Source organism: Carassius gibelio, chromosome A16 (genome assembly GCF_023724105.1).
Source record: "Carassius gibelio isolate Cgi1373 ecotype wild population from Czech Republic chromosome A16, carGib1.2-hapl.c, whole genome shotgun sequence".
Lineage (NCBI taxonomy): Eukaryota > Metazoa > Chordata > Actinopteri > Cypriniformes > Cyprinidae > Carassius > Carassius gibelio.
The window spans coordinates 599504-622336 of NC_068386.1; the positions used below are offsets into that span (position 1 = coordinate 599504).

General features: G+C 41.6%; 1 protein-coding gene across 5 annotated transcripts; it reads right to left on the reverse strand.

Moving 5' to 3' along the window:
• Positions 1-412: 412 nt before the first annotated feature.
• On the reverse strand, positions 413-21639 carry LOC128030264 (zinc finger and BTB domain-containing protein 7A). 5 transcript variants are annotated; one of them, XM_052617740.1, is made up of 4 exons: positions 21315-21639; positions 18682-18720; positions 3251-4173; positions 413-2893 (listed from the first exon to the last, which is right to left on the reverse strand). In XM_052617740.1, exons 3-4 carry the CDS (start codon positions 4165-4167, stop codon positions 2347-2349), a joined length of 1464 nt encoding a protein of 487 aa, XP_052473700.1. In that variant the 5' UTR covers positions 4168-4173; positions 18682-18720; positions 21315-21639; the 3' UTR covers positions 413-2346. The 5 variants fall into 5 exon arrangements, with proteins under 5 accessions (XP_052473700.1, XP_052473698.1, XP_052473699.1 ...); XM_052617738.1 differs by having other exon boundaries at positions 18655-18720; positions 21315-21636; XM_052617739.1 differs by lacking the exon at positions 21315-21639 and adding an exon at positions 21008-21293 and having other exon boundaries at positions 18655-18720.
• Between the last annotated feature and the right edge of the window lie 1194 nt (positions 21640-22833).

The window sequence follows — 22833 nt, forward strand, 5'->3', positions numbered from 1 at the left end:
GTAATAAAAATTAGATCATTATTTAATAATTATTCACATATACTGAAGCAGGTTATTATTATTATCTCACAAGTAAATTATTTCTTTTAGATTTAATTAAAGGGCAGTATTCATATATATATATATATATATATATATATATATATATATATATATATATATATATATATATATATATATATATAATTATTTATTATCATAAATGTATATATCATGAATATATATCCTCCAGAATTAATCCAGGAGTAAAACCGGTCAGTCGTCTGTCATGAATATTAATTAAAACGCAATGACGTCACTTGATGAATAACAGTCATATCTTTATCACAGCAGGAGCACATGCAGCAGACACCTATTTACCACAAAAGATGAAAATACCAATGAAAGGAACAGCAGGAGGCAGCACAATCTGTTCATACATAAATCTTTGTTTATTTGCTCTTTATTTGTACAATATGAGAAATGATTTGCCATCACTGAGAAAGATTTCACTCTATGAGCAGAACATAAATCCCTGATTAAAGGCTTTCACCAGGAGCCTCATCCCTTCACCCCAAACACAATCAAAACCAGTCATCGCTTTGCTTCTGATATAAAACAACTCAAGATTCAATCAATAAACAACTTATTTGAAGAGACAGATGTAAAGAAACTTTACCTAATAACAGGGCGTTCATATTTTCCAAGCACAAATATATACAATAAATTAATATTCACCAAACATTTGCATAACCACTTAGTGCATGGCTCAAGATTTCCTGAGAATAGTTGCAAAAAATAAAACAAACTAAGGCAGCTTGACCTTTTACATAAAAAAATTATAATATTTCAAAACTTCTGCAAAGAACTTAATAATCAAGATGCAAAGACTTTTTGAATCAAACATAAGTGGAGACTAATGAGCAAGACAATATATCACAACACAAAGATCCCGTTTTAGTGCAAATAAACCTCTTTTGGGTAGTTTCGCTACTGTCAGCAGAACAGTAATAATCTCCAGACAAAAACCCCAGAATGCATCCCATAATCGACCGATATATAGATTATAGAGAGCTGTAATATTCTAGAGAAGGTCAAAGAGCCCAAAGCTCCTGCAGCGAACGAAAGCGGCTAAAGCTATAGTTATAAATGTCATCAATGACTCTTTTTTTACATTTTTTTTATATATAATGCATTTTTTTTCCTCGAAAATATCTCATATGTATTTGCTTCAAAAAAAGGCAAGAGTCCTCCTCTTCGTTTCATTCTGTTCCGTGCTGGTCATCGGAGGGATTGTACTTTTATTCAGAAATTCATGTGCAAAACTTGCAAACTGAGGACGCCTGAATCTCAGTTCTCTACAGCACCTGAGCGTCTGCACACCTGCAGTGATGTTACCTGGGATCAACTGACCGGAGATCAGCTACCTGAGGACATTACAATGAGAAAGGCAAAACCGATCCGAGACCAGGCTCAAGGAGTCGCTCCGAGGAGGAAGCTCCGGAAGAAAGAGAAGATGCAGAATTACCCAAGCGCCTCAACCAGGAAAAGTCACAATAAATATCCAACCAACAAATAAATAAATAGAATAGTATACAAAAGAACTCTCCATCCTGCCGCTTCCTCGTTAAAGAGAATGAGCACGCAAGACACCTAGACCCCTTCTATAAACTCCTCAAAACTCAAAGATAGAAGAAACGTAAACGAAAGATTGAGATTCACGCTCTTCCTCCATCAGAGCGTTTAAACACCGCCCCGAAAGCCCTTTTAAATGTGTGAGAACTGAGACCTGGTCCACTTCCTCTCAGACGACAGAGAGAGAGAGAGAGAGAGAGAGAGAGAGAGAGAGAGAGAAAGGCTACAGATATCTGAAGAATACATGTAATTCATCTCAATTAACTAACCAATAATCTTTGGTATGAAAGTAAATTCTATCATTCGAAAAAAATTCCAAACTGGAAAAAAGGCTAAATTGAAGAGCAGCTACAGTAGATTCACCTTCATGATGCCGAGCGCCGCTGCAATGCTGGCCTTTAGGTGGCGATCTCTACCGCCGAGAGCGAGGCCACGCCCCTCCCCGCCTCCAGCTGCTTCATTTGCATTCTTAATTCATTCAGTTGTCCGTTTTTAAATCAGGTTTGTTCAAGCACTCAAATTTTGCATAGCGTGAACATCGTCTGCGCGGCACATTAACAAAACAAGACGGATCTCCGAAAGCAGTTGATTTGGGTTCATACAGAAACCATGCACCACAGAAACAAAGCAGATCTAACAAACAAAACGATCGACTAGAACCTGAAGACGGTGCGACTACAGAACTGACACACACACACACACACACACACACACACAGAGAGATGGGCGTGGTCACTCTTCCTCCTCCCCAGCAGCTTCCTGCTCCTCGTCTTCCTCCTCCCACGTTCTGTGTGTGACCGATGCGCTCCCGTGTGGAGATGAGCCTCCTTCGGCTTTATCCAGGGCTTGTCCCACCGGCCCTGCGACCGCCCTCCACAGCAGCTCGGGGAAGGGCATGCGGGCCCCCGTCAGCAGCGGGACACCTTGCATGGGGACGCCGTGGCCCTCGAGGAGCTGTGCGGCCGCTGCGACACTCAAGTGATCCGGATGGAGGCCGAAGGATTCAGAGGGTGGGGATCCGCTGGGATCAGGCCCCGTCCCACGACGCCGGCGGTGTGTGCGGAGCTCCAGGCAGCTGTGGCCCTTCCTGTGCCGCTGCAGATGGTCCTCGCGGGCGAAGGCCTTGTGACAGAGCGGACACTCGAAGGGCCGGTCCCCGCTGTGCAGCGAGAGATGGTTCTTCAGGTCGTAGGAGTGCAGGAAGCGTGCGGGGCAGCTGGGACACGGGTACGGACGCTCGCCCGTGTGCTTCCGCATGTGGATCTTCAGCTTGTCGTTCCTGAGACGAGAAATGAGAGAGATGTACTGCAACGTTCTGGCAGGTGCAAGCCTGAAACTGTGACTCATAACCGACTTTATTTATACCCACTAAAACTGAAGTGTGTTTTCATGTTAAAATACTCAAAGCAGTGGTTCACGACACACATTAACCCTAACCCACGAAGTCTTCACAGTTTGGTAAACTTCTATAATAGTGTTAGTGTTTTCATTTTAGATAAAATCCTTGATAGTGTATCCCCTGCATAATTGCATGTAGCTTAAACAGTTAAGAACTGATCAAATATTGTGTAAATTGCTTTGGATACGATTGTCAGTCAAATGCATTAAACCCTGGTAGATTGTGAGCGTATCGTACCGTGTGAAGCGGACGCCGCAGGCCGAGCACTGGAACGGTTTCTCTCCGGTGTGTGTTCTCATGTGCCGCGGAAGCTTTCCCGCCCCGTGGATGATCTTCTGACAGACGGGACACTGCTGTGGCGTCTGAGACTTCCTCTTCCTGCCGCTTCCGGCCGCTGCTCCGCCCCCTGCTCCGTCCCCCTGTGATTGGCTGAGGTGGGGTGTGGCCAGCCCCTGTGCTCCGGACTCCTCCTCCTCTGAGGGCGTGTCTTCGGGTCTGTGTGGGATCGGGGTGAACTCTTGTGACCAGTGTGAGCCTCCGTTCACGAAGCGGCCCAGGTGGGAAGCAGGCGGCGGATGTCCTTCTCGCCCTTGCGCCGGAAGCAGCCCGCACTCGGGTGTGTCTTCAGGATTCCTCCACAACGGCCTCACCGGAGACACGGCTCGGGTCACGGAGCATCGGTCCTGCTTGCGGCGGGATGGCAGCGGCTCGGCCTCCTTCACGGGGTCTGTTTGATCGTCGCCCGTCTCGCCCAGGATGTCTCTGCAGGCGTCTGCCACACACTGGATCCCCAGCAGCTGCGCGCCCTTCAGGACCTCTCTCATGCCCGAGCTGCGGATGGTCAGCGTGGCGGTGTAGGCGAACTCCAGCAGCGCGGACAGAGCGTCAGGAGACACACAGTCCAGCTGACAGACGCTGCAGCTGTCGCCCACGCCCTCGCCTCCATCCTCGCCCTCCTCCGCCCCAAACAGACGGCGGAAGTACAGGCTGACCGCGGCCATGACGGAGCGGTGTGTGGGGTATCGTGTGCCGTGTGAGGTCAGCGTGAGGTCACAGAGCAGTCCGGTCCGTCGCTGGGCATTGAGACGGGACAGGAGCTCATTGCTGTGCTCTGGGAAGGGGATCCCGATTAAACCGTCCTCTCCTGGAGACATCGCCACCTGCAGGCAGAGAGAAACACGTGTGAATAACGTCGGCACAGACCGATACACACGGACCCTTTGTGTGTGTGTGTAAGGAACTGGAAGCTAAAAAACTACGCTCAGAATCAGTTCAAGAGAGAATCGATGCCTTTGGAAAATCTCAGATTTCTGATGGATCGATTTATTGTCCCAGCTCTAATCACAAGATGACATAGTTGAGTAAACCTCTATAGTGGTGAACCGAAACTATAATAAATATACTTTATTTTCTCCAATAGCCAAAAAAGAAGAAACAAATATGGAGAGTTTGATGGTTGGTCAGACGAAAGCAAACACTGAATTAGAAACACCCACACAGCAGCGTTTACTCCTTTTCTGAAATGTAAGCCAAAAATAAATAAATAAATAAATATAACTTTGCTAGATTTACAATGTTATTAATTGTAGAGAAACTTCAGTCTGTGAAAAAGGTTGTCATATTAATAACAATATTAGCAATGATAACTAAAAAATGTTGTACTTTAATCTCAACATGTTCGCTATCTGAAACAACCAGAAGTTAAACAGCTCAAACACCTCGTCTCCCATTGGTTGGACAAACAGGTCACACCTGCATATATCACAGCTAAAGACGACAATTTCCAAAAACTGAATAGTTACTAATGGACTAGTCCTTTGACTAGTTAACCATCCCTAATCTGATGAAACGTGTGTTGGAATTAATAATCACACACACACACACACACACACCTCTTGCTTTTTACTTCATGTGATGGAGGATTTTAATAAGGGCTTAAACGTCCCACAGGCCTCCTCCCAAACGCAAAACGCTAATTTAGGACACACCCAATCCAGCAAGCAGGATCAACGGATCAGAGAGAGACAGAGAGACGGAGAACGACAGACAGATACACATGCCCTCAATGTGCATTTGAGTGTGTATCGTGACTATTTTCATGAGCATTACTGACATCACTATACTTCTATTATTCCAGTAGAAGAACTGAAGTAGTTAGAGACGCTGCAGCAGCAGAATCTGACAACTGAGACACCTAGACGAGACAAACTGCGTCAAACACACGTCTGTGTGTGTGTGTGTGTGTGTGTGTGTGTGTATATGTGTCCGTGTGTGTGTGTGTGTATGCGTGCATGTACGAGTGCTTGTGTGTGCGAGATGCATGCATGTGTGTGTGTGTGTGTGCATGTACGAGTGCTTGTGTGTGCGCATGCATGCATGTGTGCGTCTGTGTGTGTGTGCATGCATGCATGTGTGTGTCTGTGTGTGTGTGTGTGTGTGTGTTTGTGTCTGTGTGTGTGTGTGTTTGTGTGCGTGCATGCATGTGTGTGTGTGTGTGTGTGTGTGTGTGTGTGTGTGTGTGTGTGTGTGTGTGAGATGCATTCATGTGTGTGTGCTCTGGGTTGTGTGGGTGGGGTAAACACTATGGGACACAAAAGAACAGGGAGAAATTTTACTTTTATTTTCCACTTGAGATTTACATCAGAATCTGCTCAGAAAAGACTTTCCATCTGCTGGAACAGAGACAGACAGACAGGAGGAGAGAGAGGGGGGGGGGGGGGGGCAGAGAGAGAGACAGAGAGAGAGAGAGAGAGAGAAAGACAGAGAGAGAGAGTGAGAGTGAGAGAGAGAGAGTGAGAGAAAGAGAGAGAGAGAGAGAGAGAGGAGGAGAATAAGAGCACATGTAACAGTAATGGCACTAATTGTATCAGATCACAACACACACACATTCTAGAGTCACACTGATTGTAAACTACATCTTACTGAACACTTCAAATGTTAGATCACCGTCTGGCCATAGCGGTTCATTTCGATGTCTTTTTTTAACGTATTTTTCAAGCAGACCCCAAAGAGAAGCGGCGTCACTAAACTGGTTATGTCTGCGTAACAAGTCTCAAGTGTCTTCTAATGATTAACACCCACACAATATATTACGGTAAAATAATAAATGCATCTGAAGCATTAACTATGAATATTTTTACAGGCCCATCCCAGATTCACACACACACACAAACACACACACCTGAGCCCGGAACTTTCCACCAGCAGCCCGGCAACCTCTCCACTTCCCCTAACGACCGTCGGCTCCGTACAGCCCATAATACTGGCCACCCAAACCCTTGAGTCCTGCTTAACAACAATACACTCCAACACCTGATTAACCTGATCCAAAACACACACACACACACACGGAACAAGATTTCCCTGGAACAGGTGTGGCGTCTTAAAGCTTCTAGTAATGTTACACAATTGAGACGGAGCAGATTAGTCACTAACGAAGCACAGTTCAGTTCACTCGCACACACAAGCCTTCCTCACAATCACATGTTTAACGGCCCCGGGCCCCGGACCCTACCGCTCGGCCCTTCATGGTGAAGCAGGGCGCTGTGGACAGGAGCTGCACCGCTGTCTGTGTCATAGCATCCGTCTCGTCTCTGAACAACAAGCTTCGGCTTCGACGCTCTCCGGTGGGGATCTCGACCTCTCTCTTCCTCTCTTTCTTCTTTCTATCTCTCCCTTCGTCTTCCTGTCTTGTGTAGAAGGTGTTTGACACCTCCCCCCCGTCGCCCACGTGCCCCTCGCTCCCATCAGCTCGTTTCGAAACGCTCGCAAGTTTCCGAAAAAACAAAATCCCTCGCCCTCCGCTGCGTCCGGATCAACGACAGGAAGACGATCGTCTGACTGATTCCGGCCGCGAGCGACACTGCGCCGTCACTGCAGCACTTTCCATCTAATGAAGCGTGTTTATTAATCACAACCAATCACCAGCCGGCGCTGGGAAGCACAGATGGAGAAACTTTCCGAGCCATGATAACTAGTGTTAACTAGGGTTAACTAGCAGAGGTGTGAACACACACACACACACACACACACACACAATGAGATTCACCAACACACAAAGCATCTCAATAACCACAGACACACAAATAAATTAAAACATAATTTAGATCCTAGAACAAATGAACGTGACACTCACCAAATACAGCTGCGTTTGACATCAAGAAACGAATAGATTTTAGAGAAACCTGAGTGAAAATGGAGCAGGACAGAAAGAAGAATTGAAATCTGTTTTTCAGAAGAACAAAAGAAGGAGCAGAAGCTGCAGGAGAGAAGAGAAGAGCGTCACAGGAACTCGTTTCATCTCGCGTCTCAATCATTCTTTCTGGAGAGAAGCTCTCTTCTACAGACACACGCTTCTTTCTGAAAACTGCATGAAAGAGCTCATAACTTTATGATTGACGTCTGGATCACGTCTTCATCTTCAAACACACGGCTCTGAATCTGTTCTCAGTGTAAACTGGATCTGCTCCGGAGTTACACTGAGAACGGCCCAAATCTGCTCATCTAAACATCATCTGTTCTGAACATTACATAACTGTAGTCAATCTAAACTGGATTGCATCTGTTTGTCCACAGTTTCCATAATAAACCCTACACACACAAACTGTAAATATGAAACTTCAGATCAAACACACGATCTGGATCAGTTCAACAGTCTCTACATCTGGAAATATTCTCAGCGATGTTTTCTATGAAATCATTGCCACTGAAAGCCTTTCAACACCAACTCACCTCATTAACAGATCGTGTAAACAATTTGCTTTGTTATTTATATATTTATAATTAAAAAAAACGACTACAGAAAGAACTTTTGCCATTCCAGCAAGAAACTATTTCTGACAGAAACTTTCCAGTTTACTTAGAAACACAGTTTAAACCTGGAAAATCTGTGGTATCTGATCAAAGCAAGAGAGATGAAGCGGTTCAGACAGTGAGGAGCTGACACGTGTTTCAGACGGCACCAGAGCTGATGAACGAGCACATGGACATCGAATCACAGCCGCATTAATGAAGCCTTTTACCACTTCGTAATAAAGAAACATTGTTACTTTAAATTGTGCATCTCCTTTACATTAAAATACTTTTAGACAAAGTGTTAGAATCAGGGAAACTCTGCTTTGCACATTTTGACACAACTTTAAAAAAAGAAGACATTTTTTACTTGGTATTTCAGTGAAAAATTCAAACCTTTTTTTTAATATATATAAATTTGATGTGTTGGCAGTTTAAAAATCAGAAATGTCATTCATTTAAAAATGAATTGACAGTTTCTCCAGAAATCCTCATTCTGTGACATTCACTCTTTTCCTCTTCACAGAAGAAGATATTTAACCTGTTAACTCTCACTCACATTATTTAACACAGACTAGAAAGTGCATGATCCAAACCTACATCTTTATAATTCATGACTGAAAACATTTTAACATGATTTTGGTTTACCATTTTCATGGTAATGCAATGTTTGAATTTGAAATGGGTTTCAAATGATGAATTATGTGATTTTAAGTTTTCAAGTGAAATATAATATTTTTGATGATTTCTAAAATGTGACAGAGAAAAAGGCAACAAAGAAACTTTTTTTTGTTTTTGATAAAAGGTCAGAACTCCTGTTTTTAACAAAAAAGAAAGGGTCCTAGACCTTTCCAACAATATATAGTTTGTCATGATTAGATTATGATTTAATTATAATAGAGAAGTAAACAGTTAACAGGTCAGAGAAATGTGTTTTTGCTTCCCAATACTCTTCCAAATATGAGAAGACAGTCACTCAGACAGGTTTGAATGGAACGATGATTTCTCTTATATTACAAAGATCAAGGTTATTCAACTTTGACCACCATCACACACACACACACACACACACACGCAGTAGATGATGCTTTATATCCAAATATATCACAATGAACACTTCCAGTATATTCTCAATGCAAAAACACACCAAAGATGTGCTCCAATGGCATCTAATGTTCCCCTCAGGTCAAATCAAAGGTCACAAGAGGTCAGCTGTGAGCGTCTCTGTATTAAATGCGTCTGACAGTGGATCAAGGCCACGATTAGATCTCGGTCTCTTTATCGTGTCGAATCTGTGAGTGTGTGCTCCAGACGAGTCCTGAATCACTCAAAGACACGAAACACAGTGAATCAGCTTTCTTACAAACACACACACACACACACACACACCTACAGCAATGATCGTGAAGGGCTAAAATTAACCCCCTTCTGCCCAGTGACACACACGTACAGTAAAGAGACGCTCATCTGACAAGAAGCACCCACACGCATCCACCATCCCCTGCTCTCTCTCTCTCTCTCTCTTCTTCTCTTTCGTCTCTCGCTCGCCGGCTTCAGCCCTTCACAGCACAAACACACCATTATCTCAGAATAATTAACAGCTGATTATTGGCTGAACTGAGAGAAACATGAGACGGATCTGAGTGAAGAGTCAGCGTGTGCATGTTCACTATCACAGCGGTTGTTCTCTTCTAATGGTAATATACAGGTGTTAATGAATCCTCAACAGCAGCAGACGCAGTCTTCATCTGAGGAGAGATGTGTGTGTGAAGGACACGGCCGTGTGGAAATAAACGCTCGGTGTTGTCGAGTGTGTTTCTGTTTGTGTCACAGCGGATTCTCACGTCCCACTGCTGCTCTGACAGCTCACTTGTGTTCTTCCCCGATCACAATACGACAATATGGTTTCCTTACCGTGCTCACGCAACGCCACACACACACACACACACACACACACACCGCCATGTGTGTGTTTAGTGCAGTTATCCATCAGAACCCATCAGACACTTCAGGATCTCAGCACACACACACACACACACACACACACACACCACTGACAGAAAACAATAAACACAACTAAAAAAAATGAACCAAAACCACAACAAGATTTCTGTCGGAAAATATAAGCCAGTTAAATGTTGTGGAGTTTGATCAGATCTTTATTTGTGTCTCTATGATCCGACACACTCACAGGAAATCACTGATAATACACACTTCAGGCCTCTAGGACTTCAGATTTACATGCACATTAAAATACCGAAAAACTAAACGATTCAGTAATGATAAATGAAAAATTAGTTACAACTTCATTAAAACCTGATACGTTCAATTCATTTTCAGTTTAAACTGAAATCTGGAGTTCTTTATAAAGAATGACAAACATAAATCAGACAAAGGAAATGCAGTCAGACACACACACACTCTCTCTCTCTCTCTGACACACACACACACACACACACTCTCTCTCTCTCTCTGACACACACACACACACACACACTCTCTCTCTCTCTCTCTCTGACACACACACACACACACACACTCTCTCTCTGACACACACACACACACACTCTCTCTCTCTCTGACACACACACACACACACACACCGTGCGAGGAGTCTAGAGGAAAGTGAGAGTGGTGTGTGTTCGTACCGTACAGTGTGTTCTCATTCTTCTGCCGTGTGCTCCTGTGGGAGATGAACGTGTGTCAGCGAGAACACGCCAAAAACACACCAAAGATTCTTTGAGAGGCTTTAGTTGAGGGAGGGGATAGAAAACAAGAGCAGCTCACCAACAATTACAGTGTGTGTGTGTGTGTTCAGAGTCACACACACACACACACACACACACTTCATATTCCACAGAATAATCACTGAACCAGAGAGAGTTGTTCAAACAAAGCGTTGCAGTTGATCGCAGATGTTCCTGAGCAGAACTCCATCTTTACACTCGTAGGCGGCAGATTCGCAGGAAACCGTGTCACTTGTGTTTGTCTCCGTTTATTACTCATTTGATCTGATTTGATTTCCTTTATTGTCACTGCATGATACAGAAAATGAAATTCAGATGCACTGCCTGAAACGGTGCTCGAAATATACTGAACAAATTAAAAACACACACACACACACACACACACAGCACAACTGTGGACGTGAAATAACTTGTCGCTTGTATTGCTCAGTTGCTCAAATGATGAACAGAAAATATATTGCTGCACTTTTTTGTGTAATGCAAATTCATATAAAAAAATATTTTTATCAGAATATTAGATTTTCAATAATATTTTTTTTTAATCTTAATTTAATTTAAATGGGTTAAACTGTTACAATGTTATTATATATTTACATTCAAATTTAGTCATTAAGCAGATGCTAGGATTTTAAATTAATTAATAAATAAATAAAAAAAACAGCTAGAAAAAGAATAGAGCAAGCAAGTGTTCGAGGTCTTTTTATGCTTTTGTTAATATGTAGAATAAATAGAAAACAAATAGAATACAAAAATATTAGAGAAGGTTTTTTTTTTTTTTAAATGAACAGAGTGCAAATCTAAAACTGGCAAGGTTTTTTAAATAATAGAATTAGAATAGAGATGGGTAGAGTTAGAGGGTGAAATAAAGATGGAAGAGATTCTTGAGGATGACTGAGGACTCTGGGATTGAGGAACAGTTTCTGTAAAAGTCTGTGAAAGTGAATCTTTGAATGAACAATCAAGAAGACGAGTGTCTAGAGGCACAGAGTCTGAAGTGATTCAGGTAAAGGTGCAGAGCCAGGGGAACATCAGTGCCTCCAGTTTAATACCAGCAGAAACTTGCATTATTATTGACTCATTAAAAATGAATCTTGACTGTAGTAGATCTGTCGAGAGAGCACTGCAATAGTCCAGTCTGGACAAAAAATTTGTAGGATATAAAGAGAAGATAAAATACTTTTCTTATCACTTTCACCCTAAAAACAAGCTTTCATAGTATGTTGTTTATTCTAAAATATTTAATGTATTTATAAAAAAAAGAAAAAAAGGTAACACTTTAGATTAGGTAACACTTGTTAATTATTAACTGCAACATTTTTCTCAATAAATTCTTATTTTGCTGCTTAGTAATAGTTAGTCATGTAGTTGTTAGGTTTAGGTGAGATTAGAGATGTAGAATAAGGCATGTTCTTAATTAGCACTGATACATGGCTAATGATATGCATGCTAATAAGTGTTAGCTATTCTAAAGTGCTTTTTTCATCATCATCAAAGCCATAAAAGACAGCTTCACAAAGATATATTCATACTGTACACTCTAATGCATTATATCTTTAATTATAATGTGTGAAGATTTAATACATTACACAGTTAAATATTATAATATGTTAGGACTCATTATATAGTGCATTATAAGGTGAATTGAAGCACTTTTATAATGCATTATATATAAAGGCTTTAATAACAATTTCAGGGGGAAAAAGACACTGGGACAGTACCTCTTCACCTTATTTTGTACCAGATTTATCCCAAACGAGTGCATTGAGTATATTTTGAAAGGGTATTGCCCCAGAGACAGCTTTTGTACTTTCTTCTGAGCGTGAACTTTGTTGATGTGCACAAAATTAAAGATTTAAAAAGGTCAGAAAGATCAAGCTGTTCTCAGCAGCAGAACACGAGACGAGGAGCTCAGAGGAACCAATCTGGGGTCTGAGATTTGAGGAAAAAGCCCACAGTCTAAAAAAAGAAAACCGAGCGCTTTGCTCTGTCTAAATAAAGACGTGTTCTTCGAAAACACACAAGAAACGCTGTGTGTGTGTGTGTGTGTGGAGATCCAGGGGCAGATTGAAGGAGCGCGACAGAGGGGGAAACAACAGGAAACTCACAGCAGAAAAACCAAAGAAAAGCATGAAATCAGGGTTGTGGATTGAGTGAGGAGGGGGAGAGATGTGTCATAGAGAGCAGAGCTGAGGACGAGACGCAGAACGAAAGAAGAGAAGAGGAAGAGGAGGAGGCTGGGGTAAACAGAAGCAGAAATGGGGTGAGAGTGGGAGAAAGATAAAGACACAGGAAGCTGTGTTTGCAGTGAGGGTGCACACGTGTGTGTGTGTGTGTGTGTGTGTGTGGTCTTGTTGTCTATTCAGCAGAAAATGAGTTTAAAATGCAGACGGGTTTCATCATCTCCTGCTCTACAGTGTTCACTATAAACTCCTCAATATCTCTGTATTTTAAATCATTGCACATCTGATTCTAGCACGATTTATCCTCTCGCTTCAGATCCGTCCGAGGCCGTGCTGAACACATGCTCCGAGCAAACGCTGAGGATCTGAGCTCAAACCACGTCAATCACCAAACTAATGCAACCCAGCGATACTGACAACAGAACAAGAACATTCACAATCCTTCACTTTATATAGCATGCACCTTATAATACATTAAAATACTTATCTACTCATCATCACACTTTTAGAAAGTATAACACATTAAACACACATCAAACACACTTTCAAATATATATATGCATTTCAACAGTTATTTATGATAATATAGATATTATGCATTACAGTGTACATTATTAAACATTATTCATAAAGTGTTAAATAACTATATATGTTCTATAATTCACATTATTTTTTATAACACATTATAAGCATATTCTTAAGGCATTACAAAAACTAATATATATAAAAATAATCAGAACAACATTTGTAACAGGCTACATTAAAAAATGTACTTATTTAATTTAATTAATTCATTAATCTATGCATTTAGCAGAGTATATTTTATGAGTGTGATTATTAATAAACACTGTGTTTATTATTTAAAATGGATTATAAGTCTCATTATTTAGTATCTACTGATATTACAATAAAGTTCAAATCAAATGTGCCATATTCACATCAGATATCAGATCATACAGCTGTTTAAGAAAAACTATATATTTATTATTATTATTATTATTTATAAGTGGTCTTTGTCTGCTTTAATTAAAGTAACAAGCAAACTGATTTTTAATCCATTATATCTTTGTGTTCATTTATAAATCATCATTCTCTTAAAAACCTATATCCACAAATTAGTAAATACTAAAATGCATTAAATAAAGCATAACTGTTGTTATGATAACATTATTTTTATGTATATATATATAATACATGATGCATTCATCTGAGAATCTGATTTATTATAAACACGGGCTTCTTAGAAAGTGAATGTTTTAATCATCCAGTGTTTTCTTGAACGTTAAGGGAACATTCCATCTGAACTTCTATGCAAACATTACGGGAATGTTACTTTCCAATGTTTTCTGAAACAAGTAGCATTTAAAAAAACTCAAATGTTTCAGAAGAACGTTCCAAGAATGATGTTTTGGTGGCGGTACTGGAAAACACTGGTTTGTGCTTAACTTTCAGAGAACGTCAGAGGAGCCACAACAAGTGAGGTTTAGATTGATGCGTGAGCCGACGCTTCTCTCCAGAGCAGAGACGAGTTATTCATTCCCACATTCTCATTAGAGCTGGTCTCCAGCAGATTCATTCCTCACATCTAATGTGAGGAAACACGTGCAGATCTAGAAATCTGGAAAGAAAAGCAGTTTGCAGCGTTGGAATGAACCCACAGAGGGCGTCTGACGCTCACAGCACTCTTGATGAGAAAACACAGCTCTGTTCCTGTGCAACACTGAAGAGAAGAAGTTACGTTCCTGATGGAAGACTGCAGAAGACACTGTGTATTTCTTCTTCAGATCTCATTTATTTCTACAGCAGTCGAGAACGATTCAATGCGGCTTGACAGAAACAAACAGGAAAATAAATGATGGAAACTTCATCAAATATGAAACCAATTCAAACGCAGCTGACAGGGAACGATTCTTACATAAATGTTATCACCAAATATTCAATTTATCAAATCATAATGTTGAGAGAAAATGTTCTTAAAATCGTAAATATTACATTTTATTTTGGGGGAAAGTAGAAGAAACATCATGAGAAACGTTTTAAAATAATGTTCTAATCACGAGAAGAAAACTGGATTTTTTTTTTTTTTTTGAAACAATGTTGCAACAGTGTTTTAAAACTCTGATTGTTCCCCGGGAAGCAGCTCTACGCAGACAATAGAGCGATTATTCAGCTTCAGCATCAGATATGAAAGTTATTTGAGCTCAACTGCACACGCTCGAGCCGACGCTGTTCACTGTACTCTCACAGGCCTCGAGTGAAACTCAGTCGGCACTTTGATAAACGCTTCGAAAGCATCCTACAAACTCTAAATGTCAAAAGGTCAACAGTTTAACCATTTCTAAATCAGTCACATTTCAAACAGAGAGAAACAGCAAATAGTTGATGAGTCACTCAGAATGAGAATCTCCCTCCAAAAACACCTGCGGAACCAATCTAATGCTTTCACAAACAAGATGCATTATTGGACAAACTGTGATCAGAAATCATCTGACACAAAACAGACGGACGGGATGATCATTCTTTAGGAACACTCTCTAACTCTTCATCTGAGGATTATTTAAACACACAGTTCATCCAGAAATCATCATCATTCTGTCATTATTAACTCTCTCAGCTCCTTCTAACCTGTACGACTGATTTTCTTCTGCTAAACAACACAGTTTGAAAACACTAGAGCCACTGACTTAAGGACAAATACACACACACACACACACACACACACATATATAAATAATCAAAATATCTTATTTCATTCATGTTCAACAGAACAAAGTCAACATGAGGGGAATAAATAATGACAAAATAATATTTTTTGATTTAATGGATAGATGCTTTGAATATAAAAATCACACCAAAATACAGCATAGAGCAGAACTTATTTTCTTGATAAAAACAGCAGAAAATGTATTTGTAGCCGGAGTTCATTAGTCTTTTTTTAATAAAAAACAAAACAAAACAAAACACTATAGAGTTTATAAAAAAAATCTTTGATTGATCTTAAACACTTTTAAGAGCATGCACATTATAATAATATAATAATTAGTTTGATAACTTAAAGGAGCTTGTGATATTTAACTCTCACTGAGAGTTTGCCTGAATTCAGACGAGAAATATTTATACAGTAAAAAATTAATAATAATGATGTTTAAATATGTGTGTGTGTGTGTGTGTGTGTCTTTATATACAGCTGCTGGTCATATAATTAGAATATCATCAAAAAGTTGATTTCACAAATTCCATTCAAAAAGGGAAACTTTTTATTATATTCATTCATTACACACAGACTGATTTATTTCAAATGTTTGTTTATTTTAATTTTGATTATTGTATCTGAAACTAGGAAAATCCCAAATTCAGTATCTCAGACTATTTCTTAAGAACAATACAAAGAAAGGATTTTTTTTAAATCTAGGCAAACTGAAAATAAATCTCCATAAAAATGGTCAGCAGCAGGAAGCATGAAGTGCTCTAAAACTTCCTGGTATATGGCTGTGTTGACCTCTGACCTCAGAAAACACAGTGGACCAACACCAGCAGATGACCTGGCACCCCAAACCATCACTGACTGTGGAAACTTTACACTGGACTCAAGCAACGAGGACTGTGTGCCTCTTCTCTCTTCCTCCAGTCTCTGGGACCCTGATCTCCAAAGGAAATGCTAAATTGACTTTCATCAGAGAACATAACCTTGGACCTGAACCTGACCTGAAACCCTGAACCATCACCTGAAACCCATGTCTTGCATACGTCTGTGTGTAGTGGTTCTTGAAGCACTGACTCCAGCTGCAGTCCACTCTTTGTGAATCTCCCCCACATTTCTGAATGGGTTTTGTTTCACAATCCTCTCCAGGGTGCAGTTATCCCTATTACTTGTACACTTTTTTCTACCACATCTTCTCCTTCCCTTCTCCTCTCTATTAATGTGCTTGGACACAGAGCTCTGTGAACAGCCAGCCTCTTTTGCAATGACCTTTTGTGTTTTGCCCTCCTTGTGCAAGCTGTCAATGGTCATCTTTTGGACAAGTGTCAGGTCAGCAGTCTTCCCCATGATTGTGTGTCCTACAGAACTAGACTGAGAGAACATTTAAAGGCTTTGCAGGTGTTTTGAGTTAATTATCTGATTAGAGTGTGGCACCAGGTGTCTTCAATATTGAACCTTTTCACAATATTCTAATTTTCTGAGATACTGAATTTGGGATTTTCCTTAGTTGTCAGTTATAAACATTACAATTAAAAAAATAAACATTTGAAATATATCAGTCTGTGTGTAATGAATGAATATAATACACAAGTTTCACTTTTTGAATGGAATTAGTGAAATAAATCAACTTTTGACGATATTCTAATCATATAACCAGCACCTGTATATGAGTCTGTGAGTGTGTGTGTGTGTGTGTGTGTGAGAGAGAGAGAGAGAGTGTGTGTGTGCATCTGTGACTGTGTGTGTGTGTCTGTGTAAGTGTATGTGTGTGAGTGTTTGTGTGAGAGAGTGTGTGTGTGTGAGAGAGAGAGAAAGAGAGAGAGAGTGTGTGTGTGAATCTGTGACTGTGTGCGTGTGTGTTTGTTTGACAGTGTATGTGTGTGTGCGTCTGTGTAAGTGTATGTGTGTGAGAGTGTTTGTGTGAGAGAGTGTGTGTGTGTGAGAGAGAGAGCAAGAGAGAGAGAGTGTGTGTGTGTGAATCTGTGACTGTGTGCGTGTGTGTTTGTTTGAGAGTGTATGTGTGTCTGTGTAAGTGTCTGTGTGTGTGTGTGTGTGTGTGCGTGTGTGTGTGTGTTAGTGTGAGAGAGTGTGTGTGTGTGTGTGTGTGTGTGTGTCAGGTGTCATCAGCAGCATCTCTGTCTGGTCAGCAGTTTCACGTCGACCATCAAGTTTCAGTGTGGGAATGTGAGGTGGTGTTTGTATGTGTGTGTGATGCTGGATGCTGTGGGTGTGTGTCGTAAACTCATCAGTCAAGTGTTTATGGGAGGATTTCACTGCTTCATGTGTGTGAAGTGTAATGGGTGCAGTGTGTGTGTGTGTGTGTGTGAAGATGATGTTGCAAAACCAACTGATCCTCATCTATTTCCTGTTTCTCCTCTGAAGCTCAACAGCAGAACAAACTTGAGTCTGACAGGAGCCGAGGGTCAGCGTCACATCAGTGTTTCACACCAAACACTCCACATTCATCAGCATCAAAGCTCCCCACACCACACACACACACACACACACACACATTAATAACATACTTATACGTGAAGTAAAAGAGCCTCCAGCACAGAATATCTGATCAAAGACAGACGTATGATTCATGAGTCAAATAAAATGAAATGCATCCTGACTGTTCTGGTTAAGGATGTGTGTTAGTCTTTGTAATTACAGCAGCAGAAGTAAACACGTGAATGTGTGTGTGTGTGTGTGTGTGGTGGTCAAGCAAAGTTGTCGACGGGAGTGAAACTTTGCATCAGAAAAAGGAAATGCTAATGATTCCACTTCCTAAAAGACAGACAGAGCATACGCTCAGTGTATGACAGACGGGCGATCGAGCACATGACCCTACACCCATCTGTCTCTCTCTCTCTTTTATCGGTCTCCCCCTCCCCATCTCTCTCTCTCTCTCTCTCTCTCTCTCTCTCTCCTGTGACTGCATGAAAGCGAAAACCGTAAGTGAGATATGGGGAAATTTTTACATGGCTCCACATGCCCTGAATACAGCATTTACAGGAACAGTGTGTGTGTATGTGTGTGTGGGTGCGTGTGTGTGGGTGTGTGTTTCATCTGAGGGTCTTTTTAGAGGAAGAGGGAAATCCATGAACGACGGTCACAGTTCTGTCAGCATCAGTCATATGACCACTGCAGAAATGCCGAACCGCTCTCACACCCGCGCGCACACACACACACACACACACACACACACACACACACACACACACACACTGCTCTTACCTCCAGTCCATAAACTCTCAGACGCACCTCTGTCTGTCCGTCTCTCTCGCTCGCTCTGGGTCAATCCTGATGAACAGACAAACAGACAGTGTTGAGTGTATGATAGTAATGAAATATAATATGAAACACACAGAAACACTGCAATGCTTGGATCACGCCGTCCAGCGAGAATCACTCATGCTCTCATGCGTCTGAACGTCTCACACGTGTATCACACGATTCCAGAAACATACAGCCGCATCATTTACTCTGAATGGTTGAAGATTTCATTCGCTCGTCTGTGATGTCTTCAGATCACTCGTACACACACTGAAACCTCACACAACTAGAGCGAACTCACCATGATCGTAACATCTTATTTAGTTAAATTGCACACGAATATGAATCCTAAAAATACAACAGTTCACTATAATCTCAAGATCATAATTGTGCATTATGCAATTCATATAGAAGTGTTTTAACACTTTAAAGTCTAAAGCATCATAACCTATATGATTCATGAATATAAACCTGTCACACTCGATCTCCTCGTGTCTTCTGTCTCTGATTGAGAGTTCAGCGTGTTTTATCGAGTCGAAGCTCTTTTAGTGTAATTCTGGAGCTCCTCGTGTCAGATCTTTCCTGATTCTGATCAAGTAAAGGTCAGTAATATCTCCAGATGAACTCTTCCTGGACTGAAGCAGCTCAGCTTTACTTGATTCTCCATCAATCATGTTTTAGAGTCTCAAATCTGATCCTCAGGATCTTTTGAGGAGCGTTTGTTTCCAGAAGCTTTACTTTCACTGTTCCTCAGCGGAGGAATGATCTTCACAAGCCTCCAGAACATCTCACATCTTCTGAGGAGCCTTGATTTCTTCAGCTCTCAGTCACTGTGTTATATGTGCGGATCATTTACATCTCGACAAATTACTGGAGATACAGACTCATATTCAGATCAGTTTATATCAGTATCTGCTCTACTGTTAGAAAGATCTCACTGATTTACAGCACGAGCAGCAGAATTTCATCATAACCTCATGAGAAGAGGAAAAAACTGCTTTGTGAATTTAGTATTTGTGTGTGTGTGTCATTACATTGTTTAGAGTAACTGAAATTGAAAAGTAAAATTTTTTAAACATGTTATTTTATTCGTATGTTATGCTCTGTCCTCTCTAGAGGACACCAGGACTCAAAAAAATAAAGAAAGAAAGAAGACATAAAAAGGAAAAAAGCAATGGGATTTAAAAATAATAATAATAATAATTAGGTTTCAGGATTTTTTTATATATCAACCTTTGTATAAGGATGATTCTCAACTCTGTTAATAAAGACATAACAAAATTATTTGACATACCATTTTACTTAATGCAATGTGTGTAATATTTCCATGAACTCCTCTTTCCCATTAAACACAGTGTTATCTTTACACCGTACCTAATTTGGATATTAAAGTGCTGCTGGGACAGCATGTCGAAAAAAGAAGTGTAATAATGGGAGCAATAATTGGCCAGATTTTCATAATAATATCTTATATTTCTTAAGAATATTGATATATAATTTATTTTCCTATTAATTTGCTGTGCCTCCAAAAAAGCGTAATAAACTCACTTTTAGCTGTCCTCTACAGTGGACATGTATGAAAATAATATCCTTTTCATAAAAGCAAGTCAGATTTTGTCAGATTTACATGATAATTACAAAATATGATCACAAGGATGACCTTGTTATCACTGAATGTGCTCCAGACCAATGTGAGGGCGAAAATATGATGTCCTCCAAATATCAGCTTCTGCAGCAGATTCATATTTTACTCGGTTTGAGTCTCTGAATAACATCGAGCTGTTTCTGTTTATAAAAGCCTGATAGATCAAATATGATATTCAAACAAAACACATGCAAACTTTTATATTATACATGTATAGAGAGAGAGAGAGAGAGAGAGAGAGAGAGAGAGATGTCAGGGGGTTCACGCGCGCGGTGGGTTGAACCGCGTCATCACCGACCGACCGAATTACCTGAGTAATTAAGTTACTATGACAACGGCCTTGAGGGTGGGGGGGGGGGCAGCAGGTGAGAGTCTAATTGAACTGCAGGACTAATTAAAAGAAAAAAGCACAGCAGCTGCTGCGGACTGTCAAACACACAAACAGCAGCAGCTTCGGGTGTTTTACAGTTAAACCCGATTATAGATCACCAGCGGATCCGGTTCAGCCGGTTCGTCCGCGCGTGCACGGGCGAGTCTCCGCGAGGACAAGTTCAGTTCTCACACCCCACACACAAGGCCGTCTAAAAGTGCCTCTCAACGCGCGTTTCTCCACTAAAACCAAGTATTACCCAAAGGCCACTCGGGTTATTATCCCGCGCGCGGACTCACCTGTCAGGTAAAAGCCGCTCGTCAAACACCGAATGAATGAATGAAAGAAAGAAAATGACAGCGAAGCGTCTCTAATGACAGCACGGAGGTCGTCTGACAGAAACGGGAGCAGAATATGTCCGACACGTCACACGGGAGTTACCGAGCAGCCGTGACGTGGGCGTCCTCTCGTGACCCCGGCGATAAGAATCCGTGAAATAAAACCAATGAGCGCAGGCAGAGCGAAAGCCGGTGAAATGAAAGAAAACGCCGCTGAAATCGCGTGTGAAGTAGCTGTTCCGCGCTGTACGGAAGAGAAGCGCTTTACCTGAGCCGGTGTCACCTGAGTTTCCCCCGCCGTGTCCCACCTGACCGCGCGCTCGCGCACTTCCTCAATGTGACGCGTCCGCGCGCACGGATCCGGTCTCCGGTAGCGGCTGGTCTCTCTATCCGGTGTCTTTCCGCCGGTTCTGACCCGCTCCTGACGGACTCCGGCGACTCCTCCTTAAACCTGCAACCAGGAAGCGGCTTGTCCTACTTCCAGCGGCCGCGGGTGATTGGCTCTGCGGGCGGCGGAGGGCCGCTGGGGGGAGTCGGACTCTGCGCGCGCGCGCCCGTGTGCTGATGAGGGTGGGCATGAGTGGACCGACCGCGGCCGCTGATCACATTTAACGCGCTTCTTCCGTTTTCATGTTGAACGCGCATTTCCACTTCTGCTTCTGAAAATGAGTCAAGTGACAAACTCTGAATTTGCATGTCAAATATAGCGAGAACACACACGGATGTCAGTGATCGAGCTCTGTATTCACACTAAACTCAGGAGACACTCTGACGTGCAATATCACGCACACTGTTAATACTGAAAGTGCTGCTGTGTGTGTGTGTGTGTGATGGTGCTATCATTAATGATCTGTCATTTAATACAAGTTTGGCTCGTGCACGAGCAGGAGGAGCGCCTGATGATGATGATGATACAAACACAGGCTGAAGAAGTGTTTCTGAGAGGAGAGCAGATGCATGAGAAATGAAGGAGTGTGTCAGGATGAGGTTAGGGTTTAACAGCTCACTCACACACTCATATTCACTGACTTCCGCTTTGATGTGGTTCAGTGTGTGTGTGTGAGTGAAGCAATGAAAGGATTACAGCGGCAACATCCACATCAGCCAGAATTGAGACATGTGTGGTCACACACCTTCACATCTCCACACAGGTGTGGCAGAGGCTCTCTCCTTTACCCTTCGTCCATATAAATTCAGCATCTGCAGCAAATTCATATCTGTGCTCAGTTGTTCCTCCATGTTGTCACCTGATGCAGGTGTGTTCGAGTGTCTCCGAGCTGGTCCTGGATCAGCACATCCTCCGAGTCTCTCCATCAGGTGTGTTCAGCTGGGGTCTGATCTGAAGATCTCAGCTCTAGATCATCTCTGAAGCTCTACTGTTCATGTGTTGCTGATGACGCTGATCTAGCACTCAAGCTGTCAGTAAATGAGCTGGGAGCTCCATCTACTGGATATTATCGGACACAGATGTCCACAAACTCTTTTCACCTGACCTCATTTGAGCTGAAATATAGACTTAGATAGTTTATCAACACATTCGCATGTTCACGGTTAATCTTCCCACGATGCACAGTACAGCAAACACTTTTTGTTTTGACAATCTTAAATCATACATTTTTATAATTTATGTAAAGCCATTTTGATTCAGCAACTTAGGAAGCCCACTTTGGGAAACCCTGGACTGATTGTAATATTTAAATTCGAACATTTATCCGAAGTGACTTTCGGTGCATTCAAGGAGTAAAGTTGACGATCAATCCCGTGATTCAACAGCAGGTCAGTTACAG

Bases quoted from the DNA above. Each gene is read 5' to 3' on its own strand.
- LOC128030264 (XM_052617742.1), bottom strand. From the start codon at position 6,590: ATGACACAGACAGCGGTGCAGCTCCTGTCCACAGCGCCCTGCTTCACC. The intron at 4,174-6,527 runs GTAGGGTCCGGG...CTCTGCCTGCAG, and splicing joins TCACCATGAAGGGCCGAGCG to GTGGCGATGTCTCCAGGAGA. The intron at 2,894-3,250 runs GTACGATACGCT...TTCTCGTCTCAG, and splicing joins TGCGGCGTCCGCTTCACACG to GAACGACAAGCTGAAGATCC.